This window comes from Diabrotica virgifera, chromosome 3 (assembly GCF_917563875.1).
Source record: "Diabrotica virgifera virgifera chromosome 3, PGI_DIABVI_V3a".
NCBI classification, from domain to species: Eukaryota; Metazoa; Arthropoda; class Insecta; order Coleoptera; family Chrysomelidae; genus Diabrotica; species Diabrotica virgifera.
Genome location: NC_065445.1, coordinates 84,043,285 through 84,067,237, shown reverse-complemented (window position 1 = coordinate 84,067,237; position 23,953 = coordinate 84,043,285). Strand labels below are relative to the sequence as shown.

The 23,953-nt window shown below is 33.5% G+C and overlaps 1 protein-coding gene across 8 annotated transcripts in view; it reads left to right on the top strand.

Moving 5' to 3' along the window:
- Positions 1–23,953, top strand: part of LOC114327290 (cAMP-specific 3',5'-cyclic phosphodiesterase) — a 1,080,669-nt gene that overhangs the window by 833,599 nt on the left and 223,117 nt on the right. For all 8 annotated transcript variants that reach the window (XM_050646630.1, XM_050646629.1, XM_050646632.1 and 5 more), the window contains one exon: positions 8,739–8,803. In XM_050646630.1, coding sequence (XP_050502587.1) covers positions 8,739–8,803 — 65 coding nt within the window. The remainder of the gene's footprint in view (positions 1–8,738; positions 8,804–23,953) is intronic.

The window sequence follows — 23,953 nt, the reverse complement described above, 5'->3', positions numbered from 1 at the left end:
TTGATTTTATTCCCAAAAACTAGAACACAAGCTGTGTATTAGATTGACATCAAGAAGAAAAAGTACCTTGCCATTCTTCAAAAAGTGTTCAAAAAACTAGCAGATAGGAAAGGAGTAAATTAAATGGAATTATTATTAATTATTACTAGTTAACTTATTTGCTTTCTACGTGCATATTAATAAGTAAAAAGAATATTGAAAATGTCAAATATCAGGTGCTTTTGGAGGTGGAGGTTAGGTATAGAAAAAAGGTTAAAATACTTTGAATGTAAAAATATAATGAATACAATACAATGAGCTTCGTACCCAAGAGATGATGATCTGATGAAATAAAATGCAATAACCATGAAACCGTGGTTTTATAGTCAGAAATGTATTCCACTTATATTAAGGTTGTAGCCGAAATATGGGGGTGGTCACTGTCATCGAAATTTGAAATGACAACGAAGTAACCATAAAGTAACGAACATAGAACATAAGATAAGATCAGATGTTAGAATGTAAAGAGAGTTGCCTATATCAGTAAATACAGGGCGCCAACTAATTTTTTAACGGGAAACCAAGTAAAACAAATACAGAAGATTATTATTTATGGTATATTAAACAAAATAAAATAAAATATTTATTTAAATAAAAATAAAATAGCAAATGTTTGACGTTTATAACGTTAATATATATTGTCCATATCAATCCACAAAAGTGATTAAACTTCTAACAAGTCGTCTAAAATAATATTTGATTTTATGGCTTTAATTATGATTTTTTTCAGGACTCTATATTTATATTATTTTATTGCACTTTATCATTTTATTTAGTAGCCTTCATTCTTGAAAACTACTTAATTATTGCTAATGCAGATGTCAATGCTTCTTTAACATATGCAACGAAAGCCACTGTATGTATAGTCTGGTATGATTAATTTTGCGATGTGAAAACACTTTTTAATTGTTATAATTGCAATTCCAATAGGTAATGTCCGGAACGAAAAAGCTTTTTAAGAAAAATTATAGTAGCGGTCTGTTTTTAGTCTAGTTGTTGCTTAATGTATCACGCTTGTCTTCCTTCACAACTAATTATATGCCTGGTAGTTTGTCTCAAATACTGTTAGTTTTTAGAAGATTAATCAAATAAAACAAGTAAAATTGTCGTATTTTTTGTATACGCCATATACAGTAATGAAGTCAATATGATAATAGACATCTTCTTAAGATTTACGTTTAACGTTGGTTTAGAAGAATAAACAAACAAAATGTTAAATAAACAACTGTTACAAAACGTTTGAATAAAAAAAAATTATCAAAAAAAAAGACAATCCACTTGGTAATTTTGCAAGTAAATTGTGGCAGATAAAATAAAAAGCAAATTGTGGCAAATGATAAAAACCACAAAGGAGGGTAACAGAGGTAGGCAAGAATATTGAATGAAACACAAATTTATTAGATCATATTTATCTATGTTTAATATTTATTTACAATAAAGGGGACAAATGTGACCTACAGAATTACAGACCGATATCGTTGCTCAGTCAAGTATACAAACTATTCATGAGAATTATTAACAACCGGTTGACCTACAAAATGGACAATTACCAACCAGTGGAACAGGCTGGCTTCCGCAAAGGATATAGTACATCAGACCATCTGCTGACAATGAGAACATTGATAGAGAAGGCAAATGAATACCAACTACCCGTATTTCTTGCCTTCGTAGACTATGAAAAGGCGTTTGATAGTATCGAGATGTGGGCCATAGAACAAGCTATTAATAATTGTAGAATAGATTCGAGATATAGACAACTAATACATAATATATATGAAAATGCAACTATGATAGTACAACTAGACGAAAATACAAATCCCATCCCTATTAAGAGAGGCGTGAGACAAGGAGACGTAATATCGCCAAAGCTTTTCAACCTAGCACTAGAAGACGTCTTCAAAACGACAAATTGGTCAACCTATGGCATTAACGTTAATGGCAAGAAGCTAAATCACCTCAGATTCGCTGACGACATTGTGATTATAGCGAGCTCATTCGAGGAACTGCAAATTATGATAGAGGAACTCGCAGGCAGCTCCCAATACGTCGGTCTAAAAATGAACATGAAGAAAACAAAAATAATGACAAACACAGATGACCCCAGACGCATAACTATAAATGGCAGTGAGATAGAAAAAGTCCGGGAATATATCTACCTAGGCCAAATCCTGAAACTTGACAAAGAAAACCAAAGTGCGGAAATTAATAGGAGAGCAAGACTAGCATGGGCAGGATTTGGAAAACTTGGTTGGATACTTAAGAACCGCAAAATACATCAATATTTGAGGACCAAAGTGTTCAACCAGTGCATCCTTCCTATCATGACATATGGGTGTCAAACCTGGACCCTAACCAAGGCAAATATGAATAAACTAGCTACAACAGAAAGAGCTATGGAAAGAGCAATGTTAGGTATACGACTGTCAGATAAAAAGAGGAGCGACTGGGTAAGATCAAAAACAAAAGTCGAGGACATAACAACAAAAGTTGCCAAACTTAAATGGAGCTTTGCAGGCCACACTGTTAGACAAAAAGACCAACGTTGGAATGCCACGATACAACATTGGAGACCTTACCAAAGTAAACGACCGAGAGGAAGACCACAGATGAGATGGGTTGATGATATTAAAAGAGTAGCCGGAACGAATTGGAAATATGTTGCTCAGGATAGAGACCGATGGAAGGAGTTGGGAGAGGCCTATGTCCAAACGTGGACGATAGAAGGCTAAGAAGAAGAAGAAGAATATTTATTTTGTATTATATAAAATAAAAACAATAATATAAAAAAATAAAAAATATAAAGAAAAAATAAAATAAAATGTAAAACAAAAATTACGAAGTGTAGGCATTTATAAAACAAAAATTGGTTAGGCGAATGGATCCAATAATCCAAGTCATATTCCCAGCCACATACACATATATTTCTACGTGGCTGACATTGTCATTATATACAAGGGCAGAACAAAAGCCTATATGGTACTAAGATCACAAGACTTAGAAACAATCATATTCGTTAAAAACCGTTAAGTATTTATAGAAGGAAAAGTAATGATGCATGTGTTTAATCATAAAAATATAAGAAATGTATGTTTCGGTTTTAAAATATGATCCAATTTTCAGTCTGTTTTTTTTAGTTTCTGTACATCTGTTGTATTTGTGCGGTATCCGCCAAAATAAACAGTACCGAAATTAAGAGGGCTGTGAAATTGCGCACGCAAGTTGCATTTATCATATTTGGTATACTTGTCATTAGTTGCCAACTTGACATTACGTTACGGTTAAAATTGTTATCATTATGGTTCTTTCTACCGAAGAAAAGGTTTTTTTTTAGTAGAACATTATTTCCGCTCATACGGAGTTGGATGGAATAATGGCATATATTTAAAACAAGTATCAGAAAGATATCAACAACATTTTAACAAGGAGCTACAGACATAATATTGTGACACCTTTTGTCAGCGATTTAAAGACCTTTTGTCGTGTTCATTAAATGAGCGTAATGATTCTTAAATTTTAAGAATCAGTAAGCAATGGTTTCAACATGATGGCGCAACAAGCCATACAGCCGAGCGTTCCATAAATTTGCTTCGTGAACATTTTTGTAATAGAATAATTTCTCGTCGCACTGATTTCGATGCCCACATTTGGGGTATGATGAAGAATTCCATATTTCGCTCGAAAAAAAATAATAAATTATTTTCAACATTTGCAGCAACCACTTTTCTTAAAGATTTTTAATGATCTTCAGGGACGTTATGAGGCTTGGTTGCAACGCCATGGTGCACATTTTGAATATATTTATTATAAAAATTAATTCATAAATATATTGTTGTATTGTTAATCAACTTTTTTTGGTACGCGGGATCCACGCCTATTATTTTGGCGGATACTGTATTTACATGCGCTAAAGATACGACCTTCTATCGCATACGCCAAGTTGCTAAGGAAGATTCTGATGATGTGCCTTTTTAAATAAATGAGAATAACATGAATCTCTCTTATTCTTAAAATTGATTTTTCTCCTAACAAAGTATATTTCAGATTCATTATTTTCTCAATCTAAAGCTACTTTGTTCTTCTAGTTTGAGTGGTCTTTCTTGGATTCCAGATTTTATTCCCATAAAACCTACTCACAGGAGATATAACGCTTATATCTCTGTGATTTAAGTAATTTCTGTTTGATCCCTAATTATGAATCAACCTTACTTCCACATTTCAGTTATGCTTTATTTCTTAAAATCATTGAAGATTTGTGTTGATTCTTCCAGTAAAAATAAAACCATTATTAATAAGTTTTATAGGTATAACTCCAGATTCTGAAGACTGATCCTGTCTTTTAAAATTAACTATTTTCTCTGTCAGCATATTCTGATAATATTTTTTCCAACGTTTAATCCTCTACACTCTCCAGTCTACTCTTCTTGTAATACAACCATTCCGAGTTTAAGACTTTGATTCTAGATTTTTGGAAATAAATTTTCTATAGACAAATGCTCGCAAGGTCGTTGCTTCAAGCCTCAACCTACATGGTAGTCCAGAGAAATAAGATTTTTTTCGTGACACATTCCCCTCCAGGCCCAAACCAAATTGAGTAGTATGAGTTTTTTTTGAGTAGTATGAACATCTATCTTAATAACCTATATATTTCCTGCAGCCGATTTTGATGATATACATAGTTATAAACAAGAAGATCAAAAAACGGTAAATTTTCGCTTTTTTCGTCTATTACTAAAAAGTGAAGCATTCTAAACAAATTTGAGAATAAGAAGCTCATAAATTATATAAAAAACTTCAATATGGCGTTCGCTGAATATGTCTATCCTTATTTGTTGCTTAGAAAATTGCAAAATAAGTCATAAATTTTGAGATTTTATAAATGTTCATAACTTATGTAAAAATTAACTTAGAACCTTGTTATTACACGGAATGCTGAGATTTGTGTGCTTAAATGATATTTTAAATTTTAAAGCAATTGGTCAAATAGTTTAAAAGTTATTTAATTTGTTTATCCCAAATTAATTTTTTTATCCCAAATTAATTTTTTTTGCAACACTATATGTCAGAAAATTTTGAGGTTACAATAATACTTTGAACAGTTTATGAAAGAAGAACATTTATACTATTAACTTAATTTAAAAAAATGATAAAAAGTAATTTTAAACAGTGTAAAATTATTTTGCAAAAACATGTCGATTTTTTGCTTACTTATAAACAATTAGAATAACTTTTTAACCGTTACCCGTAGAAAAAATATTTCTTCATATTTAAAAAGACTGAATTTTTATACACATTTAGAAAGAAAAACAATTGTCTTAGGACAATTAGGGACGAAGTTAGCCCCCCTCCATTTTTTTAATTCACATCTTGCAAAATAATTTTGCAATATTTAAAATTATTTTTTGTCATTTTTTAATTAAATTAATAGCGTAAGTCTTCTTCTTTCGTAAACTATCCAAAGTATTACTGTAACTTTCTTCATTTTCTGACTTAGTTGCAAAAAAAAATAATTTGGGATAAACAAATTAAATAACTTTTAAACTATTTGACCAATTCCTTTGAAATTTAGGGTATGATTTAAGCACCAGAAGTCTCAGCATTCCGTGTAATAAGAAGGTTAATGTTAAGTTTTACATAAGTGAATATTTATAAAAACTCAAAATTTATGATTTATTTTGCAATTTTCTTAGTAACCAATAAGGATAGACATATAAAGCGAACGCCATATTGAAGTTTTTTATACGATTTGTTAGATTCTTACTCTCAAATTTGTTTAAAGTGCTTAACTTTTTGGTAATAGACGAAAAAAATCGAAAATTTACCGTTTTTTGATCTTCATTGGTTTATAACTATGTATATCATCAAGATCGGCTGCAGGAAACATATAGGTTATTATTATAGATGTCCATACTACTCAAAAAATTTGGTTTTGGCCTAGAGGGGTTGTGTCACCAAAAGGATATTTTTTTTCGTTATTTCTCTGAACTATAGAAGGAACCGGGAATTTTCTGTCGAGGTTTATCTATTAGCCATTCCAGTTTCATGTGCCAGAAACTATGCTTTTTTTTCCTTACATTACGCATCAACCACGCAGGGTTATTAGCGTGTATGGATTGTGTTACAAAATTATAACTCAAAAATAGATATTAAACATAATAGGAAATTAATAGGAAATTATATAAAGCTCTAAATCTATACAAAGTAAAGTAAAATACTATATTTTTGGTAAGAGGTTGCAGTCTTTGAGGAATGTGAAGATGCTTTTTGTATCACTGTCTTTGCCGAGTGCACTTTTTAATGTTGGTGGTATGTTGCACTTTTTTCGTTGCACTTTATACTTCGGACACTGCAATAAACAATGCTTTACGGTAAGGACACTTCTACACAGATCACACACAGGTTGATCGGCACGTTGGAGTATGTAGTCATGGGTTAATCGAGTATGGCCAATCCGGAGACGAGTGAAGATTACTTGCTCTCTTCTGTTTTTGAATTGTGGAATTTGATTGTGGTTAATGTCAACTTCGTATAGCTTGGTTGATGAGTTCCCCCATGTATCCTGCCATATTTTAAAAGTATTTACTTTGAAATATGCTTTCAGGTCGGTGTGTAGGGTTTTCATGTTCTCTTCTGCGTTTGAGTTATTAGGTGCATTCTTTGCTATTTTGTCCACAACCTCGTTACCTTCGATTCCAGTATGAGATGGTACCCAAATAAAATTAACTTTAATATTCATATTTTCTGCATATTTCAGTTCCTTTTTAATGAAAAGTAGTAGTGGATGATCAGAATAGAGTTGTTTTAATGCCAATATTGAGCTGAGAGAATCTGTGATAATGATGTTTCTCTTATTATTTTTGTTAACTATCAGAGCCAATGCTTTTAGAATAGCAAACAGTTCAGCGGAGAACGTTGTTGTATATGAAGGTATTAGCTTATAAGCTGCTGTGTAATCTGACGAGTAGATTGCTGCGCCAGTTCCGTCTTCGTTTCTGGAGGCATCGGTGTAAACTTTGAAGCAGCTACCATATTTGCTTAATATTTTAAGAAATTCTTGATTGATTTGACTTGCAGGCGTTTCTGATTTGTTTAGTCGCAATAAGCTGGTATCAGTAGAGGGAAGGCGAATTGTCCAGGGAGGAGGGGTTTGGATTGCGGAAATATCGTAGGTGTCTGGAAAATGAATACCTATTTTTGATAAGTAAGTTTGTATGCGGTAATAAAAAGGGTGATCAGTTCTATTGGAGTTTTGGAAACAACTTTTAAAGCGGTCAGCAAATACGTTGTGTAAAACTGGGTTATCTTGATTAGAGGATACTGCAGCGGCATAAGAAAGACTTAGATATTGTCTTCTAAACGTGAGTGGGATCTCTCCAGTCTCCCAGTATAGAGTTTGTATTGGACTTGTGTGGTGTGCTCCTAAAAAAATTCGAAGACCTGTATTTTGAATCACATCTATTGTTTTTAAGTACGTCTTTTTTGAGGAGTTGTAAACGATTGAGCCGTAGTCAAGTTTGGACCGTACTAGGGCCTTGTAGATATGTAGTAATGTAGACGAGTCGGCGCCCCATTTTTTGTTTGCAAGTGATCGTAATAAATTTATTCCAGGCTGACATGTCTTTTTTAAATGTTCTAAATGTATTTTCCAAGTTAGTTTTTGATCAAATATCATACCGAGAAATCTAACTTCGTCTACATATTTAACCTGTGCTCCATTTAAGTATAAGTTCTTCAGTTGTATTTGGTGACTTTTCGTAAAACACACTGCTTTGGTTTTAAGGGTATTAAACTGAAGTCCACTTGTGGATGACCATTCTTCAATATGATTTATGGCTTTTTGGACATGGTTATGGATGGTTGTTGGGTTCTTTCCTCTACAAAGTATAACCAAATCATCTGCATATAGCCTAGCTTTTACAGGATGTTTAATTTTTGCGGTAATAGAGTTCATAGCTATAAGAAACAGAGTTGCGCTAAGGTTCGAGCCCTGTGGTATACCATTTTCTTGATTTCTTGTTGAGGAATATACGCCATCTACTCTGACTTGAAACTGTCTATTTTCTAATAAGTTTGATATATATTTGAGTATATTACCTCTAATTTTCCATTCGCTAAGAGTTGTTAATATTGATAATTTCCACACTGTATCGTAGGCTTTACGAATGTCGAAAAATATTCCGATACAAACTATGCTTTACCCTTTCTCGTTTACTACATATCACACATTTATTATATGCCAAGCACCCATACATTAATCGATACATTGTGTCTTTAAAGACGTGATAGTAGAATTAGGAAAGAAGGTAATTTGTATTAGATTACGGTGTAATCCAAAATTTCTTCTTCTGCTTCTTCTTATATCAGGCCTCTTGACCTGTTCTTAACCGATTTTGAGCTTGTATTCCTAGCTGTGATGTTAACTGCCAGCTATCTCGCCACCTTTTAAAGGGCCTTCCTATTGGTCTCTTGCCTGTTGGCTTTGGATCTCTGGCTATACGGGCTATTCTCCCGCTGTCCATTCTCGTCACATGTTGATTCCACTCTCGTTTTCTCTGCCTTCCCCACCAAATCCAAAATGTTATGTAAGAATAAACGAAACATAAAGAAAAAATAATAATATCGAGAAAATTTTTATTAAATTTTATTTTTGTTGAATTAATATGAATATGACTAAAATAATTATCACTACTTTTTCTTTTCAGATCTAGACGTTCATCTGGAGCGGCTGGTTCTAGTTCAGCCCAATCAAAAAATTTAAACCCTGGAGGTAAGTATTTAACAATTCCAGTTTTTAATTAATCCAGTCGTTAAATATTTGAACTCTAAAAGGTAGTAGAAAAAAGTTCAGTAGGAAAAATATTTCAAACAAGTAATGTAGCTGAGATAATTCTGAACAAACATGTTTATTGGCACTTTTTGTGTAGTATGAACCATTCTTTCATTAACAACGCGAACGCTTGAAGCAACCGACGATTTTGCATGTCAATTCGACATCTTTTAATAGGAGTATCTCATCGAGAAAAATCAAAATATGTTTTAAAGGTGAATAGTGCAGCTTTCGTATGCATTTATCGTACAATTTTATTCTCTTACCATTTTTCACATATAGGGTGTCAATTTGAAAAGTTGCCACCCCCTATAATTTGGTCCCTATAGAAAATCTAAAAATATACAAAAACACGTCAAATTTATTTGTGAGGGCGACATTTTATAGACCAGTTTTCAACTAAATTACATTAACCCTCTAGCGGGGGCGGACACAACCCCCAAAATCTTTAATGGAAAGGGGGGTTGAGTGATACCTCATTTTAAAGATCGTTCGATTACCTTTTCAAAAATACCACATACATTATTTTTCATTTCAGTAGTTTTGGAAAAATCAAGTAAAACCGTAAAGATATTAAGTATCGAGTTCAGAACTCCAAAATTTTTTAGAGCATTGAGTCCAAGAATTTTCCAAAAATACTAAAAAGAAATATAAGGTATTATGTGGTATTTTTGAAAAGGTAATTGAATGACCTTCAAAATGAGGTATCACCCAACCCCCTTTACATTAAAGATTTTGGGGGTTGTGTCCGCCCCCGCTAGAGGGTTGATGTAATTTCGTTTAAAACTGGTCTACAAAATGTCCCCCTCACAAAGAAATTTGACGTGTTTTTGCATATTTTTAGATTTTTTATAGGGACCAAATTATATGGGGTGGAACTTTTCAAATTGACACACTGTAGATATGATCCGCCAACGACTAATGACGATTATGAAATTCAAATACTGTGTATTCGTTGTAGATTATTCTACATTCATAACAATCGTGCACTACGAATAAACCTTAAGGGCCGGAGGCTTATATACAGTGTCCCAAAAGTAGCGGAACGCTCGAATATTTCGCGAACTGAACAATCGATCGAAAAACTGAAAAATACGTGTTCAATAATTTTAAAAAAATCTATCGAACGACATCAAATACCACCCCTCACTCCACCCCCAGGAGGTGGGGAGGGAGGTAACTTTAAAATCTTAAAGGGAAACCCCCCGTTTTTATTGCAGATTTGGATTCCTTACGGAAAAGTAGGGAAATTTGATTCGAGACATTTTCTCGAATTGTAGATAGGTAGCGCTATAATCGGAAAAAAGATTTATAGTGATACCACAGGTAAATTATAGAAACGGTCTAATATCTCGATAAATACACTTCCAAATGAAAAATCAAAAAATAGTTGTTTAATATTTTTCAAAAACCTATCGAACGACACCAACCATGACCCTCCACCCCATCCCGTTTAGGTGGAGTGGGGGGTAACTTTAAATCTTAAATAGGAACCCCCATTTTTTATTGCAGATTTGGATTGGTGATCAAAAAATAAGCAACATTTGATCGAAACATTTTTTAGAATTGTTAATAGGTGGCGCTATAATCGGAAAAATACGATTTATTAGCGCCATCTGGCAGCAATCTGCCAAATATTAAACACGTGTTCTGAGGTTTTTCATTTCGAAATGTATTTGTCGAGATATTAGACCGTTTCTATAATTTACCTATGGTATCACGATAAAAATTCCGACTATAACACCAACTATAATTCGAAAAAATGTCTCGAATAAAAGTTGTTATGTACTTTTACATAAGGGATCCAAATCTGCAATAAATATTGGAGGTTTCCATTTAAGATTTTAAAGATACCCCCCACCCCACCTCCAGGGGGTGGAGTGGGGGGTCGTGTTTGGTGTCGTTCCATAGATATTTGAAAATGATTAAAAACGTATTTTTCAGTTTTTCGATCTGACGTTCATTTCGTGAAATATTCGACCGTTCCGCTATTTTTGGGACACCCTATATAAACAAAACTCACACCAATATTGTAAAATAGTCTGTTCCAACGAAAATTTGACCCCCCCCCCCCCCCCCGGAATTCAGAAACCAAGAGTTTCTTCAAATTTTAAAAAAACACGTTAAGTTTTAATGGGAGGGGGACGAATTTTCTTTCAAAATTCATGGCCTCAAATGTAACCCCCTGCTGCCCCGGATCGACCCCCACTTTTTTTTAAATAGCAAGTGTGGTCGAGTGGCACATCATTTGAAAGATAATTTTTTTCTCTAAACGACGCGACGCTTTATTTTTTGTAATTTACGTAATAAGTTTGAAGATAATTTTGGACTTAACAAATTTATTATAAATTAATTAAATCCAAAATTATCCTTAATAGTCCGTTCTTTAACGGTAAAATATTGCAAAACCTCTAAATTTTAAAGAACCACTTGGATTGACATGAAATTTGGCATGCACATAGCTAACAAGTCAAAGAAAAAAAGTGATATTGTGCCGATATGTGCTTTTGCCCCGGGGGTGCTTTTCACCCCCTCTTGGGGGTGAAAAAATATTCGTCCAAAGTAAGTCCGGAAATAGATAAACTGACTAATTCTAAGTAACTTTTGTTCTATAGTGTTTTCTCAATAAGTCAATATTTTTCGAGTTATTTGCCAGTGAATATGTTCATTTTTTCAACAAAATAACCACGCTTTTAGACGGTCTTTTGCAAATAAATCAAATAGTAAGTATTTTGTCGAAAAAAAAATTCTTAGCAAAAATATAGCCTGTAAAAAATTTTAAAAATGGTGTATCTATCACGTCTGTATACCTAGTACAAGCAGAGTTATAGCTAATTAAAAATAGGTTCATATTCGTAAAATTCCAAATAGAATACTTTAACGTGAAATAACCAAAAATGAAGCACATTTTGGGGAAAACCTATTACAACTATTTAAAGTGTTTAAAAAAAGCTTCATTTTGTTTTACAAAAAAATTTCTAGCATCAAAAGTAAACAAGTTACGCTTAAAATAAAGTTAGTCCCTTTTATTTTGGTAAAAAAATCGGGAAAATCACCCCCTAATTAGTATCTCAAATTAACTTAATCGTTACGACTTCACAAGTTTCTTGACTCGTGTATGTATTTTTTATATGATCTGTAAGTTTCATCGGTTCAAAGTCCTTACTTTTGAAAGGGCTGTAGTTAAAAGGGTTGAACGAGTCACTGATCACGAATGTATGCAAACTTAGAAACACCAAATCCTAATAATTTTTGTCTAACAGAAAAACAAAAAAATACATGATATTCAGAAAAGCAATGCTAACTTTTTTTGTTTTTCGAGATTTTTGGTATCTCTAACAATTTTTAAGTTATTTTGAAAAAAATCATATTTTTCAAAATTAAAATATTTAAAAATTTCACTTTAAAACCAATTTTTTTCAAAAATAAGCACTTTGAATCGATGAAACTTACAGATCATATAAACACAACATAAGTAAAATAATTTGTGGAGCGGTAACGATTTATTTCATTTAAGTTGCTAATTAGGGGGTGGTCTACCAGATTTTTTTTGCCAAAACAAAAGGGACCAACTTTATTTTGAGCGTAACTGGCTTAAATTTAACGATAAAAACTTTTTATAAAAACAGAAATAAAGATCTTTCTAAACACTTTAAAAAAGTTATAATGGATTTTTCCCAAAAAGTGCTTAATTTTTTGGATATCTCACTTCGAAGTATTGTATTTGAAATTTGGTAAATACGAATTTATTTTTCATTGGCTATAACTCTGGTTTTACGAGGTCCAGAGACCTAACGCGTACACCATTTTTTTTACTTTTTTACATTCCATGTTTTTGCTAAGAACGTTTTTTTCGACAAAATACTTAATTTTTAAGTTATTTGCGAAAAACCATCTAAAAATGTAGTTATTTTGTTGAAAAATTAACATATTCACTCGCAAATAACTCGAAATGTGTTGACTTGGCGAAAAAGCTCTATAGAACAAAAGTTACTTAAAATTAGTCAGTTTATCCATTTCCGGACTTATTTTGGACTTATATTTTTCACCCCCAAGAGGGGGTAAAAGTCACCCCCAGGGCAAAAGCACACATCGGCACAATATCACTTTTTTTCTTTGACATGTAAGCTATGCGTATGCCAAATTTCATGTCAATCCAAGCGGTTCTTTAAAATTTAGAGCAAAAACCGTAAAATAATGTAAAATAAAGGTATTCCGCAAATAAGAGAAAAAATTAGAGGGTCCTGTAGAGGAAAAAAATACCTTTTAAATGATGTGCCACTCGACTACACTTGCTATTTAAGAAATACTGGGGGTTAATGCTTGGCAGGGAAAGGGGGAGAATTTCGCATGAAGATTAGTCCCCCTTTCGATACAAATTGACATGTTTTTTTTTTAATTCTGAAGAAACTCTTGGTTTCTGAGTTACTGGAAGGGGGTCAAATTTTCGTTGGAACACTCTGATATGTATTATACTCGTACACCGTATGTAACTTTAAAGGTTTACCACTCCAAAGTTGAAATAGCCAATCTTTGTAAAATGTATACTGCTTTATTATCGATCTTGTTAAATTGACCTGTGCCATCGTTCCATAATTGATACAGTTTCTAGTAAAGCCATTTTTGTAAATCACAACAAACAAAGAGCGGCTGTGACTGAATTCCTTTTGATGAGTCTTCACAGATTCCATTTTCCATTATCGACCAAGTTTTTTTTTTAATATAAAAATATTATTTACAAATAATTATCAGTAATACTGTTCTAAACATGAAACTATTCATGAAATTGTTTTATATCATTGCATTTTTGAATTTTGAGCCTATAAATAGGACACTAGAACTTAGGGTTATCAAAAGTGCAAGTTTATGTGAATTAACATTTTTTGCATCATATAAAAATAAATTTGTTTTATGATATTATATAAAACAATTTTTACACAATATTGCAGTACATAAAAAAATAGTAAAATCCTTTATAAAAGGTATATTTAAAATCCCTAAAAAGGGCTACATCACTATCACATAACTAGTTTTCGACTGGTTTACCAGTCATCATCAGTGCATACGTAAAGTTTACACGCTAACCACCAAGATATAATTTACAGAAATATTAGGGTCAAAGCCCTGTAATAGTAATCCGTCAAGGCAACATCGATTGAAAATATTGACTTAAGCGTGGATGTTTGAAATATTTGCTAATATGCCCCAGGTAACATCTGAGCTGTGATTTGACTTGTTCACATGGTGGAAGTGTAGCAGCAAGTGTGACCCTAATATTTCTGTAAATTATATCTTGGTGGTTAGCACATAAACTGCACTTAAGCACTGATGATGACTGGTAAACCAGTCGAAAACTTGTTATGTGATAATGATGTAGCCCTTTTTAGGGATTTTAAATATACCTTTTATAAAGGATTTTACTATTTTTTGTATTACATGGTATACAGCCAACTACAGGAAAACTTTTATCCTTGTGGATTATAATAGTACATGTTCCACAATAATATGTTAGAGCTTTGGCTTCTTGACATCATCTCTGCTCTTCACGTGTACCCATGTTCTTTCCCATGAAATGTTATGACCTTAAATATTTTAGCAGTTGATATTCTTGTCATGCCTTTTATAATTCTCGAACTAAGAGTCAATTTTGGATAGGAAACTGCTACAGATCGCTGAAAGTGTAGTAAAGTAATATTTGACTTATTCATTCGTTTTTAGGAAAGCTATGAATATACTGTGATGTATCAGCCCTAAGTATTTTACTAACACACGTATGTGCTCGAGACGTTACTACTTTAATAAAAGCCGGACATTTAACGGACTAGTTTTATTGTAGAGTTGAATAAACATACAAGAGACTGATACAGGTTACAATTTCCTTATATACTACTACAGTGAAGTGGGGTGGTCACTGATGTCAAAATGAGCAGTGACACTGCGCGAAATACAGATAACCGAAACCTAGTATATCACAATAATATACTAATGCCATATCAATCGCAGTCTGTAAATATTGGCCTATCCTATATCATTCCTTATAAACGAGGAAAAGCTAATCTATCCGAGGTTTGCAGATATGTAATATTGTAGGATAGATGAGGTCAAAGAACTTTTAAATCAGCGATACCTTTCCTCGCTAGAAGGGGGATTGAAAACAATATATCTAAAACCCGAATATTGTAGTCAGCGAAGATATATGCATAGGATTAAGACCCATAGACCAGGTCAGGTGCGGATCTAGAAATTCATAATAGGGGGGTCAGACGTACCGCAAATATTTTATTGTCCAGATATAGCCATAAGGTTAAAACACTTACTCTAAGGTAGAATTCAGTCATCTCAGATATCTATGGTATCAAAGGAATTGAGCTCTGGTTGACAGAAAAAATAGTAAATAATAAAAAAAATAATTATAGACTAAATACAATAGGGGGGTCCATGGACCCGTTGACCCCCCTCTGTATCCGCGCCTGCACCAGGTACTGGCCTATAAATACCTAAGTTATGAGATTCGCATAGGACAAGATAACCAAACCGTTGAGCTTCTCCGTCGTATAAGCCTGACTTTGGCAGCCTTGTTAGTGACAGGATCAATTGAACATCTTCAAGCGTTATTGAACCGAATGGTGGCGTTCTGCGCGATATATGGACTCAAACTCAACGCAAGAAAAACATAGTTTATGGTTATTAGTAAAGAGGCAGCCGTAAATAATAATAACTTTAACGTAACAATCGGTAATGACTCAATTGAACGAGTAAGTAATATTGTATATCTGGGTACCCATATTAATGAATGCTGGAACCCTAGTACAGAAATAAAAAGTAGAATTGCCAAAGCAACAACAAGTTTTATGAAATTTAATAAAATTCTGTGCAGTCATGATCTAAATTTGGAACTTCGCATAAGAATGGTTCGGTGTTATATATTCCCAGTACTACTTTACGGGATTGAAGCATGGACCCTGACAGAATCGCTTTTAAAAATCCTAGAAGCATTTGAGATGTGGGTCTACCTGGGTAGAATGAGTCACAAACGAAAGGGTTTTGCAACGTTTGAATAAAGGTTGCGAAGTAGTGAACACGGTTAAAAGGCGCAAATTGGAATACTTTGGTCATATAATGCGTCACCCAGAAAAATATGACATACTTCACCTTGTCGTGCAAGGTAAAATAATGGGAAAAAGAAGTGTGGGCCGCCGTACAACTTCTTGGCTTAAAAACCTATAGTCTAAGAGCTGGGAGCGGATCTTGTGCGTGATAAGTAATATGGAAAAACTATACGGGGATATGTTGAATTAGTTGTGTACATGACTTTCGCCAACGGCCGGAAACCAGAGTTGGGGCCGAGGGTAGTTATAAGGGGTCAAAGTCGCGGTTTTTATTATTTTTTTTATGACGCTCATGATCGAGATAGTTCACCAAAATTTGGGAATAAGTAGGTCATGACGTACCTAAGTAAAATCTCTAGGGGCTCAACGCTGCGTGGCCGACAAAGGGGTGGGGGTAGGGGTGAATATAAAAAATATAAGGAGTTTTTTGCGACGTTTGTGATTGAGATAGTGCACCAAAATTTGGGTATAAGTAGACCATGACATAAATAATTAAAATCCCCAGAGCCGGAAACCAGAGTTGGGCATGAGGGCAGTTATAAAGGGTCAAAATCGCCGTTTTTATTATTTTTTTTGTGACGCTCATGATCGAGATAGTGCACCAAAATTTGGGAATAAGTAGGTCATGAGGTAACTAAGTACAATCTCCAGGGGTGGAACGCTGCGTGGCCGATAAAGGGTTGGGGGTAGGTGTGAATATAAAAAATATAAGGGGTTTTCTGCGACGTCCTAGATTGAGATAGTGCACCAAAATTTGGAAATAAGTAGACCATGACATAACTAAGTAATATCCCCAGAGGCGAAAACCAGAGGGGCGGACGAGGGTAGTTATAAGGCGTAAAAGTCAAGGTTTTTATTATTTTTTTTTTGTGACGCTCATGATGGAGATAGTGCACCAAAATTTGGGAGTAAGTAGCTTATGACGTAACTAAGTAAAATCTTCAGGGGCGGAACGCTGCTTGGGGTACAAAGGGGTGGTAGGCAGGGGTGAGTATAAAAATATATGGGGTTTTTTTGCCGTCCGTGATCGAGATAGTGCACCAAAATTTGGGAATAAGTAGATCATGACATTACTAAGTAAAATCTCCAGGGGCGGAACGCTGCGTGGGGGACAAATGTTGTGATGGGTCACAAAAAAAAATAATACACACTGCGATTTTGACCCCTTAAAACTACCCTCATCCCCAACTCTGGTTTCCGGCTCTGGGGATTTTACTTAGCTAAGTCATGGTCTACTTATTCCCAAATTTTGGTGCACTATCTCAATCTAGGACGTCGCAGAAAACCCCTTATATTTTTTATATTCACACCTACCCCCAACCCTTTATCGGCCACGCAGCGTTCCACCCCCGGAGATTGTACTTAGTTACCTCATGACCTACTTATTCCCAAATTTTGGTGCACTATCTCGATCATGAGCGTCACAAAAAAAATAATAAAAACGGCGATTTTGACCCTTTATAACTGCCCTCATGCCCAACTCTGGTTTCCGGCTCTGAGGATTTTACTTAGTTATGTCATGGTCTACTTATTCTCAAATTTTGGTGCACTCTCTCAATCACGAACGTCGCAAAAAACCCCTTATATTTTTTGTATTCACCCCTGCCCCACCCCTCTGTCGGCCACGCAGCGTGCCACCCCTAAAGATTTTACTTAGTTACGTCATGACCTACTTATTTCCAAATTTTGGTGCACTCTCTCGATCATGAGTGTCACAAAAAAAAAATAATAAAAACGTCGAATTTGACCCCTTATAACTACCCTCATCCCCAACTCTGGTTTCCGGCTCTGGGGATTTTACTTAGTAATGTCATGATCTACTTATTACCAATTTTTGGTCCACTATCTCAATCACGGACGTCGCAAAAAACCCTTTATATTTTTTATATTCACCCCTACCCCCACCCCTTTTTCGGCCATGCAGCGTTCCGCCCCTAGAGATTTTACTTAGTTACGTCATGACCTACTTATTCCCAAATTTTAGTGCACTATCTCGATCATGAGCGTCATAAAAAAAATAATAAAATACGCGACTTTGACCCCTTATAAATACCCTCGGCCCCAACTCTGGTTTCCGGTAGTTGGTGAAAGTCATGTACACAACTAATTCAACATATCCCCGTATAGTTTTTCCATATTACTTATCACGCACAAAATCCGCTTCTATCTCTCCGACTACTACGCCAATGGTTTGGGAAACCTAGCACTGAACTATTTCGTGCGGTTGTAAATAAGACAGTGATTGTTAATATGCTGGGCACCATGAAGAATAAGAAGGGCAGCCTTCGTCAAGCTGAACCATATTTTTAAATCGTCTGACATACCAATATGCCTTAAAAAAACCCTTTAATTAGTGTGTTTTGCCAGTGTTGACTTATAGAGCGGAAACGTTGACCATGACAAGGAGAATAGTGCAAAACATTCGCGTGTCTCAAAGGGCGATGCAGTGTGCTATGTTGGGCGTTTCACTACGAAAATAGTGAAAAGCGACAAGATCCCAAACTGCCAGCTACGACAAAGATCAGAAGTGACTGATGCAGTAGAGATAATAGCAACACTGAAATGGATCTGGGTAGGTAACTTTTCTCGAATGACAGATAACAGATGGACAAAGCGGATACGGGAACGGAGACCAAGAGACGATGCCTACCGAAGCAGAGGTCGTCCACTAACACGTTGGACTGATGGTCTAAAACGTTGTCATAGGAATTGGATGCAAGAGGCACAAGATCGAAATAGATGGAAAATTATGAGGGAGATCTATATCCAGCAGTGGACAAGCGAAGATTGAATGATGATGATCACACCTTAGCTCTGATCTTGGTGACATATTTTTCAATAAGCTCAGAGTGTTGATCCGTGCCTTGTATTAATGTATTATACACTTGCGATTAAGAAACAAACGTTTTCCTTTGTAGACCAGTAAAGATCTGTTTTTAGGTGGATGTGAGAGGTGGCATTCAGATTTTTGCTGATAAAGTTAGGTGATAACTTCGTTATTAATAATTGATTTATGCTCCTTCTCAAATATGCCCGGAACATTAATAAAAAAATAAAATATTTAAAAATTTCAAAAAATTTCGTTTTTTTTCTACTTTTTTTGCTTATAACTTAAAAACTATTCATTTTAGAACAAAGTCCTATAGGAATAAAACAAAGATAATTAAATTTTCTATCAGATGCGATTGGTTAAAAATGTCTTAATTTATCACTCTTGCTTCAAAATGGCAATAATTATAAAATAAGCGGGCAAAACAAGCCTGTCCTTATTCAATGATTTTCCATCACTTAGGTTACACTTGGAACCTTCCTAATTCGCTTAGAAAATTTTTGTAATGTGCTAAAACCGTACACCAAATTTCATTAAAATTGACGTACTAGATTTTGCATAATAATTTTGCAATCTAAACTTTTTTAAAAAATTAAAATTTTTTAAAATCTTGCACAACAAAAACTAGAACATACAAAGATTTGTCAATTTTTTTTACATATAAAGAAGTACTCCACCTATCTAATGCACTTTACAGAATTGAAGTCGGATTATTTAAGCAGCCTCAGCAATGTTTTAAAGTTATAAACAATTTTTTGGCTTATAAACAAATTAGTGCTGTGGCCAGGAGGGGATGCTACGGGCTCCTTTATTTAGATGGACTTACCCAAGTTTTTTTTATGTATTTTGACCCGTATAACACGAATTTTTTGGGTAACAGTTGATCCGGATGTCGATAAGATTGTTATAAACAAAGAACTTGGGGAATTACATAAAATCGATTTTTCGCAAAATAAAACATGTTTTGTATTTCTTGGGTAATTCTAAGCAAAAAATGTTCTTACAAGTTTTTTCGTAGGATGCATAGTTTTCGAGATAAACGCGGTGGAACTTTCAAAAAATCGATAAATTGCAATTTTTGAACGCGAATTTTTGAAAGTTTAAGTCAAATTATACCGGTTTTAATTATTTGCATTGCTAAAAATTCATTTTTTTATTATTTGTTTATAAGCCAAAAAATTGTTTATAAATTTAAAACATTGCTGGGGCCCCTTAAATAATCCGATTTTAATTCTGTAAAGTGTATTAGATAGGTAGAGCACATCTTTATATGTAAAAAAATTAGCCAACCTCTAAATGGTCTACTTTTTGTTCAGAAAGATTTTAAAAAATTTGAACTTTTTTAAAAACATTTAGATTGCAAATTTATTATGCAAAATTTATTAGGTCGATTTTCTAAGCGAATTACTAAGGTTCTAAGTGCCACCAAAGTGGTTAAGAAACATTGAATAACAACAGGCGTATTTTGCCCCCTTATTTTGTATTTATTGCTATATTGCAGAAAAGGTTATACCTTAAGACATTTTTTACCAGTCGTATATCATACAAAATTCAATTATCTTTATTTTATTTCTCTACGACTTTGTTCCAAAACGAATCGTTTTAAAGTTATAAGCAAAGAAAGCAGAAAAAATCGATGTTTTTCGAAATTTTTAAATATTTTAATTTTTTTATTAATGTTCCGGGCATATTTGAGAAAGAGCATAAGCCAATTATTATTACTGAAGGTGTCACCTAACTTTATCTGCAAAAATCCGAATGCCACCTCTCACATCCAAAAATAGACGTTTTTTCGCAGATCTTTACTGGTCTATTGCGATCATTTTTAGCCATTTAGCCAGTGTAAAAATCAAAATTATAACAATAGCCGCTACTTTCAAGAAAGAACCCAAAATTTGTAGACGAATCGAATAAGATTTTTACATGTATGTAAATTGCTTCAATGAGAGCTTGATTTCGTAAAACCAGATCAGTTTATTTGTTGCTAAGATATCATAATTTGTTTTATCAAAGGACAAAAAATTAAGAGGTTATAACGTTTTAAAAAAAAATCGGAGAGACCTAGTCCAATACGCATTATAATTAGGGAAGTGCATACCTATAGATTTCCACTTCACAAGAAATGTTTAATAAACAACATATCAAAAAGTTCTACTCGAGAAGTGGGTGCTTCATGTTTTATTAAACAAATGAACTGTGAAAATAGATGTTTTTTTAAATAACTCCGAAAATATAAATTTTTGAAAAAAACTGACTTGGCCATTGAAAAATTCAGAAAATTTTACAAGAAAAACCTTATATAAAGATTTTTCTAAAATTTAATCTGTAGCTTCTATAATTTTTTATTTATAACGCTTAAGTCACCCTTCTCACAAACATTGGCGCACTGTAAACTAGCGTACGGCGAAGTGCACGATTGAGTTATTTTAATGTAATTATTTAACTAATCGATCAAATGCAATTTTACAAATTGAGCATGAAAGAAGAATAATTAAGCTATCTTAGAGTTATAGTAAAAAGAAACAAAATGTATGGGCATACGTACGGTGTGGGCTGAAAGTGAGACTTAATTTTGTTTAAAAAGGATTTAAAAATGTGTAACTAATACAATTTTTCTTATAAAACTCTCAATTTTGCACAACTTACCTCTCTCAATGATCTTACTAAACGATGTTTCATTAAAAAAATCTCAAAAATTTAATTCAAATGATACGACGTCTCAAAACATATAATTTTTGAAAACTTCATAGTTGTACCGGGTGTCCCAATAAGAATGGCTCTCGGCCATATCTCAGGAACCGTTTATAGTAGAGCTTTGAAATAAAAAATTTTATAACAAAAGTTGCCTCAGGAAAAGCCTGGAAATTATTTACATAATTGTGGGGCCACCGCTAGAGGGCGTAATTGAATATCAAAAATAAAAAAATCTAAATTTTACAAAATTTTTCTAATGAAGGGGCACTGGAAATCCGATTATTGTATTCTTCATCAAATTCTGCGCATATTTGATTTAACAAGTTTAACTCTACCTTTGCAAATAAGAGGTGGGGGTGAGTGGGAACCTTGTTAAGAAAAAATGGCTGTAAGTCCGGTTCTGCTAAATCAAATTTTGAAAACTTGGTCTTGTTGAAGACAGATCTTTTTCTTCAATGTAAGCGTGATAATTTTGAACCATCCTAATAAGTAATAAGCCAGCTGGGAGGCGTTATTTAATTTTTTTCAGAAATCTAGTTTTCTTTGGAAAATATTAAATACAAGTATGCATTTTTAATCATACTTTATAAAATTAGATTAAATTAGCAATAGAATAGCGAAAACCGCATGTCGATACCTTTTTACCCGTGTTGAGCTGGCCCCCCCCCCACTTGCAAAAATTAAAAAACAAATAGCCCTGATTTATGAGCTATTTATGAGCTCTCATATTCCGCAAACTAAAAATTTTGAGCTCGTTCCACTGAGCAGGAATTTAATACCCTAGTGGGGGGGGCTGAGTCAGCCCCCCCCACTACTTAAAAATAGGAATATTGAATCGGTTTTTGCGGCAGAATTACGAGCTATTTATGAGCTCTTGAAATTATATAGTTTCGATTTTTGAGCTCATCCCCTTCACCCCCAAACAACCCTTTAATTGATTTAACTTAAGAGAAAGATGCTGAGAAAACTTAAAATATATCGTTTTGCGGATATAATTCATATAGCTTATATACTCTAAGAATAAACTATTAAATCAAGAGCATTTCGATTATTCAGCTACAACCCCTTCGCAAGAAAACCACCCTATCTTCCCGGCTTAAGAGAAAGTTGTACTTAAAATGCATTAAACTAATTATTTGGCAACTACATATCATTTAATAATTTATAAGCTTCCAAATTACGCGCATTTAGATCAGTAAATTGCAATTTATTTTGTATAGTGCAGTCACTGAAGGTAAAAATCAACGATTACCTTCAATTTCGGTGAACCTTCATCGATTTTCACGAAAATTGGTCAGTAGTTAGAGGATACGTCAAGAAACAAAGGTGACATGGTACCACCTTGCGCCTTTACCCTGAGGGTGGATACCGCCCCTTCTCGGGGGTGAAAATTATTTTATAAAAAATAAATGCACAAATTAATAAAAGAACAAATTAAAAGCAAAATTTATTATATAAAGTTAATAAAATAAGTCAATACTTTTTAAGTTATTAAAGATCAAAGATTTTAATTATTTGTGAAAAAAATGCATGTTTTGAAAAGGTTTTTTGTAAATCACTGAAAAACTTTAAGTTTTTACAAAAAAGTTAATAGTAGTTTAATTCGTATAGCTTATATTCTAAGAATAAATTCTTAAATCACGCGTCTTTCGATTATAGAGCTACAACCCCTTCTCAAGAAAGCGACCTCATATTCCCGGCTTAAGTGAGAGTTGTTCTTAAAATAATTTAAATTAATTATTTGGCGACTACATATCGTTTAATAATTTATGAGCTTGCAAAATATACGCATCTCAATTATTGAATTGCCATTTTCTTTCTGTAGTGCAGTCACTGAAGGTAAAAATCAACTAGTACCTTCGATTTCGGTAAATCTCCATTTATTTTCACGAATTGACAATAACAACTTGGGGTTTTAGCCTGGGGTATATGTCACCCCTTCTCGGGAGTGAAAATTACTTTATTAAAAATAACCCCACAAATCGAGAGAGGGACAAATTGTAAGCAAAATTTGTTATTGTGATTAAAATAAATCAATACTTTTTGAGTTATTAAAGATCAAATATTTTAATTTTTGGAAAGAAAATGCATGCTTTAAGCGATTTTTCATAAATGACTCAAAAACTGTAAGTTTTTACAAAAAAGTTTTCATCACTAAAATTGAAGCTAATAAAAAATATAATAAATTGATTACTTGAAAAACCCTTTAATGTTAATTTAAAGTAAGTTATTGGTAATTAAATGTATATTTTTTTCCGCGACTGTTAAAATCTAAGGGTTCAAGCTTAAATAACGGGAAAGAGATGCATTTTATAACACTTAGGTACTAAATACTTGTCAAAGTACTTAGAAATACCTATGCAAAATAAGATGCAGAAAAAGTTGATAGTATCAAAATCCGCTCACCAATTTTCGTGAAAATGAATGGAGATTTACCGAAATCGAAGGTACTAGTTG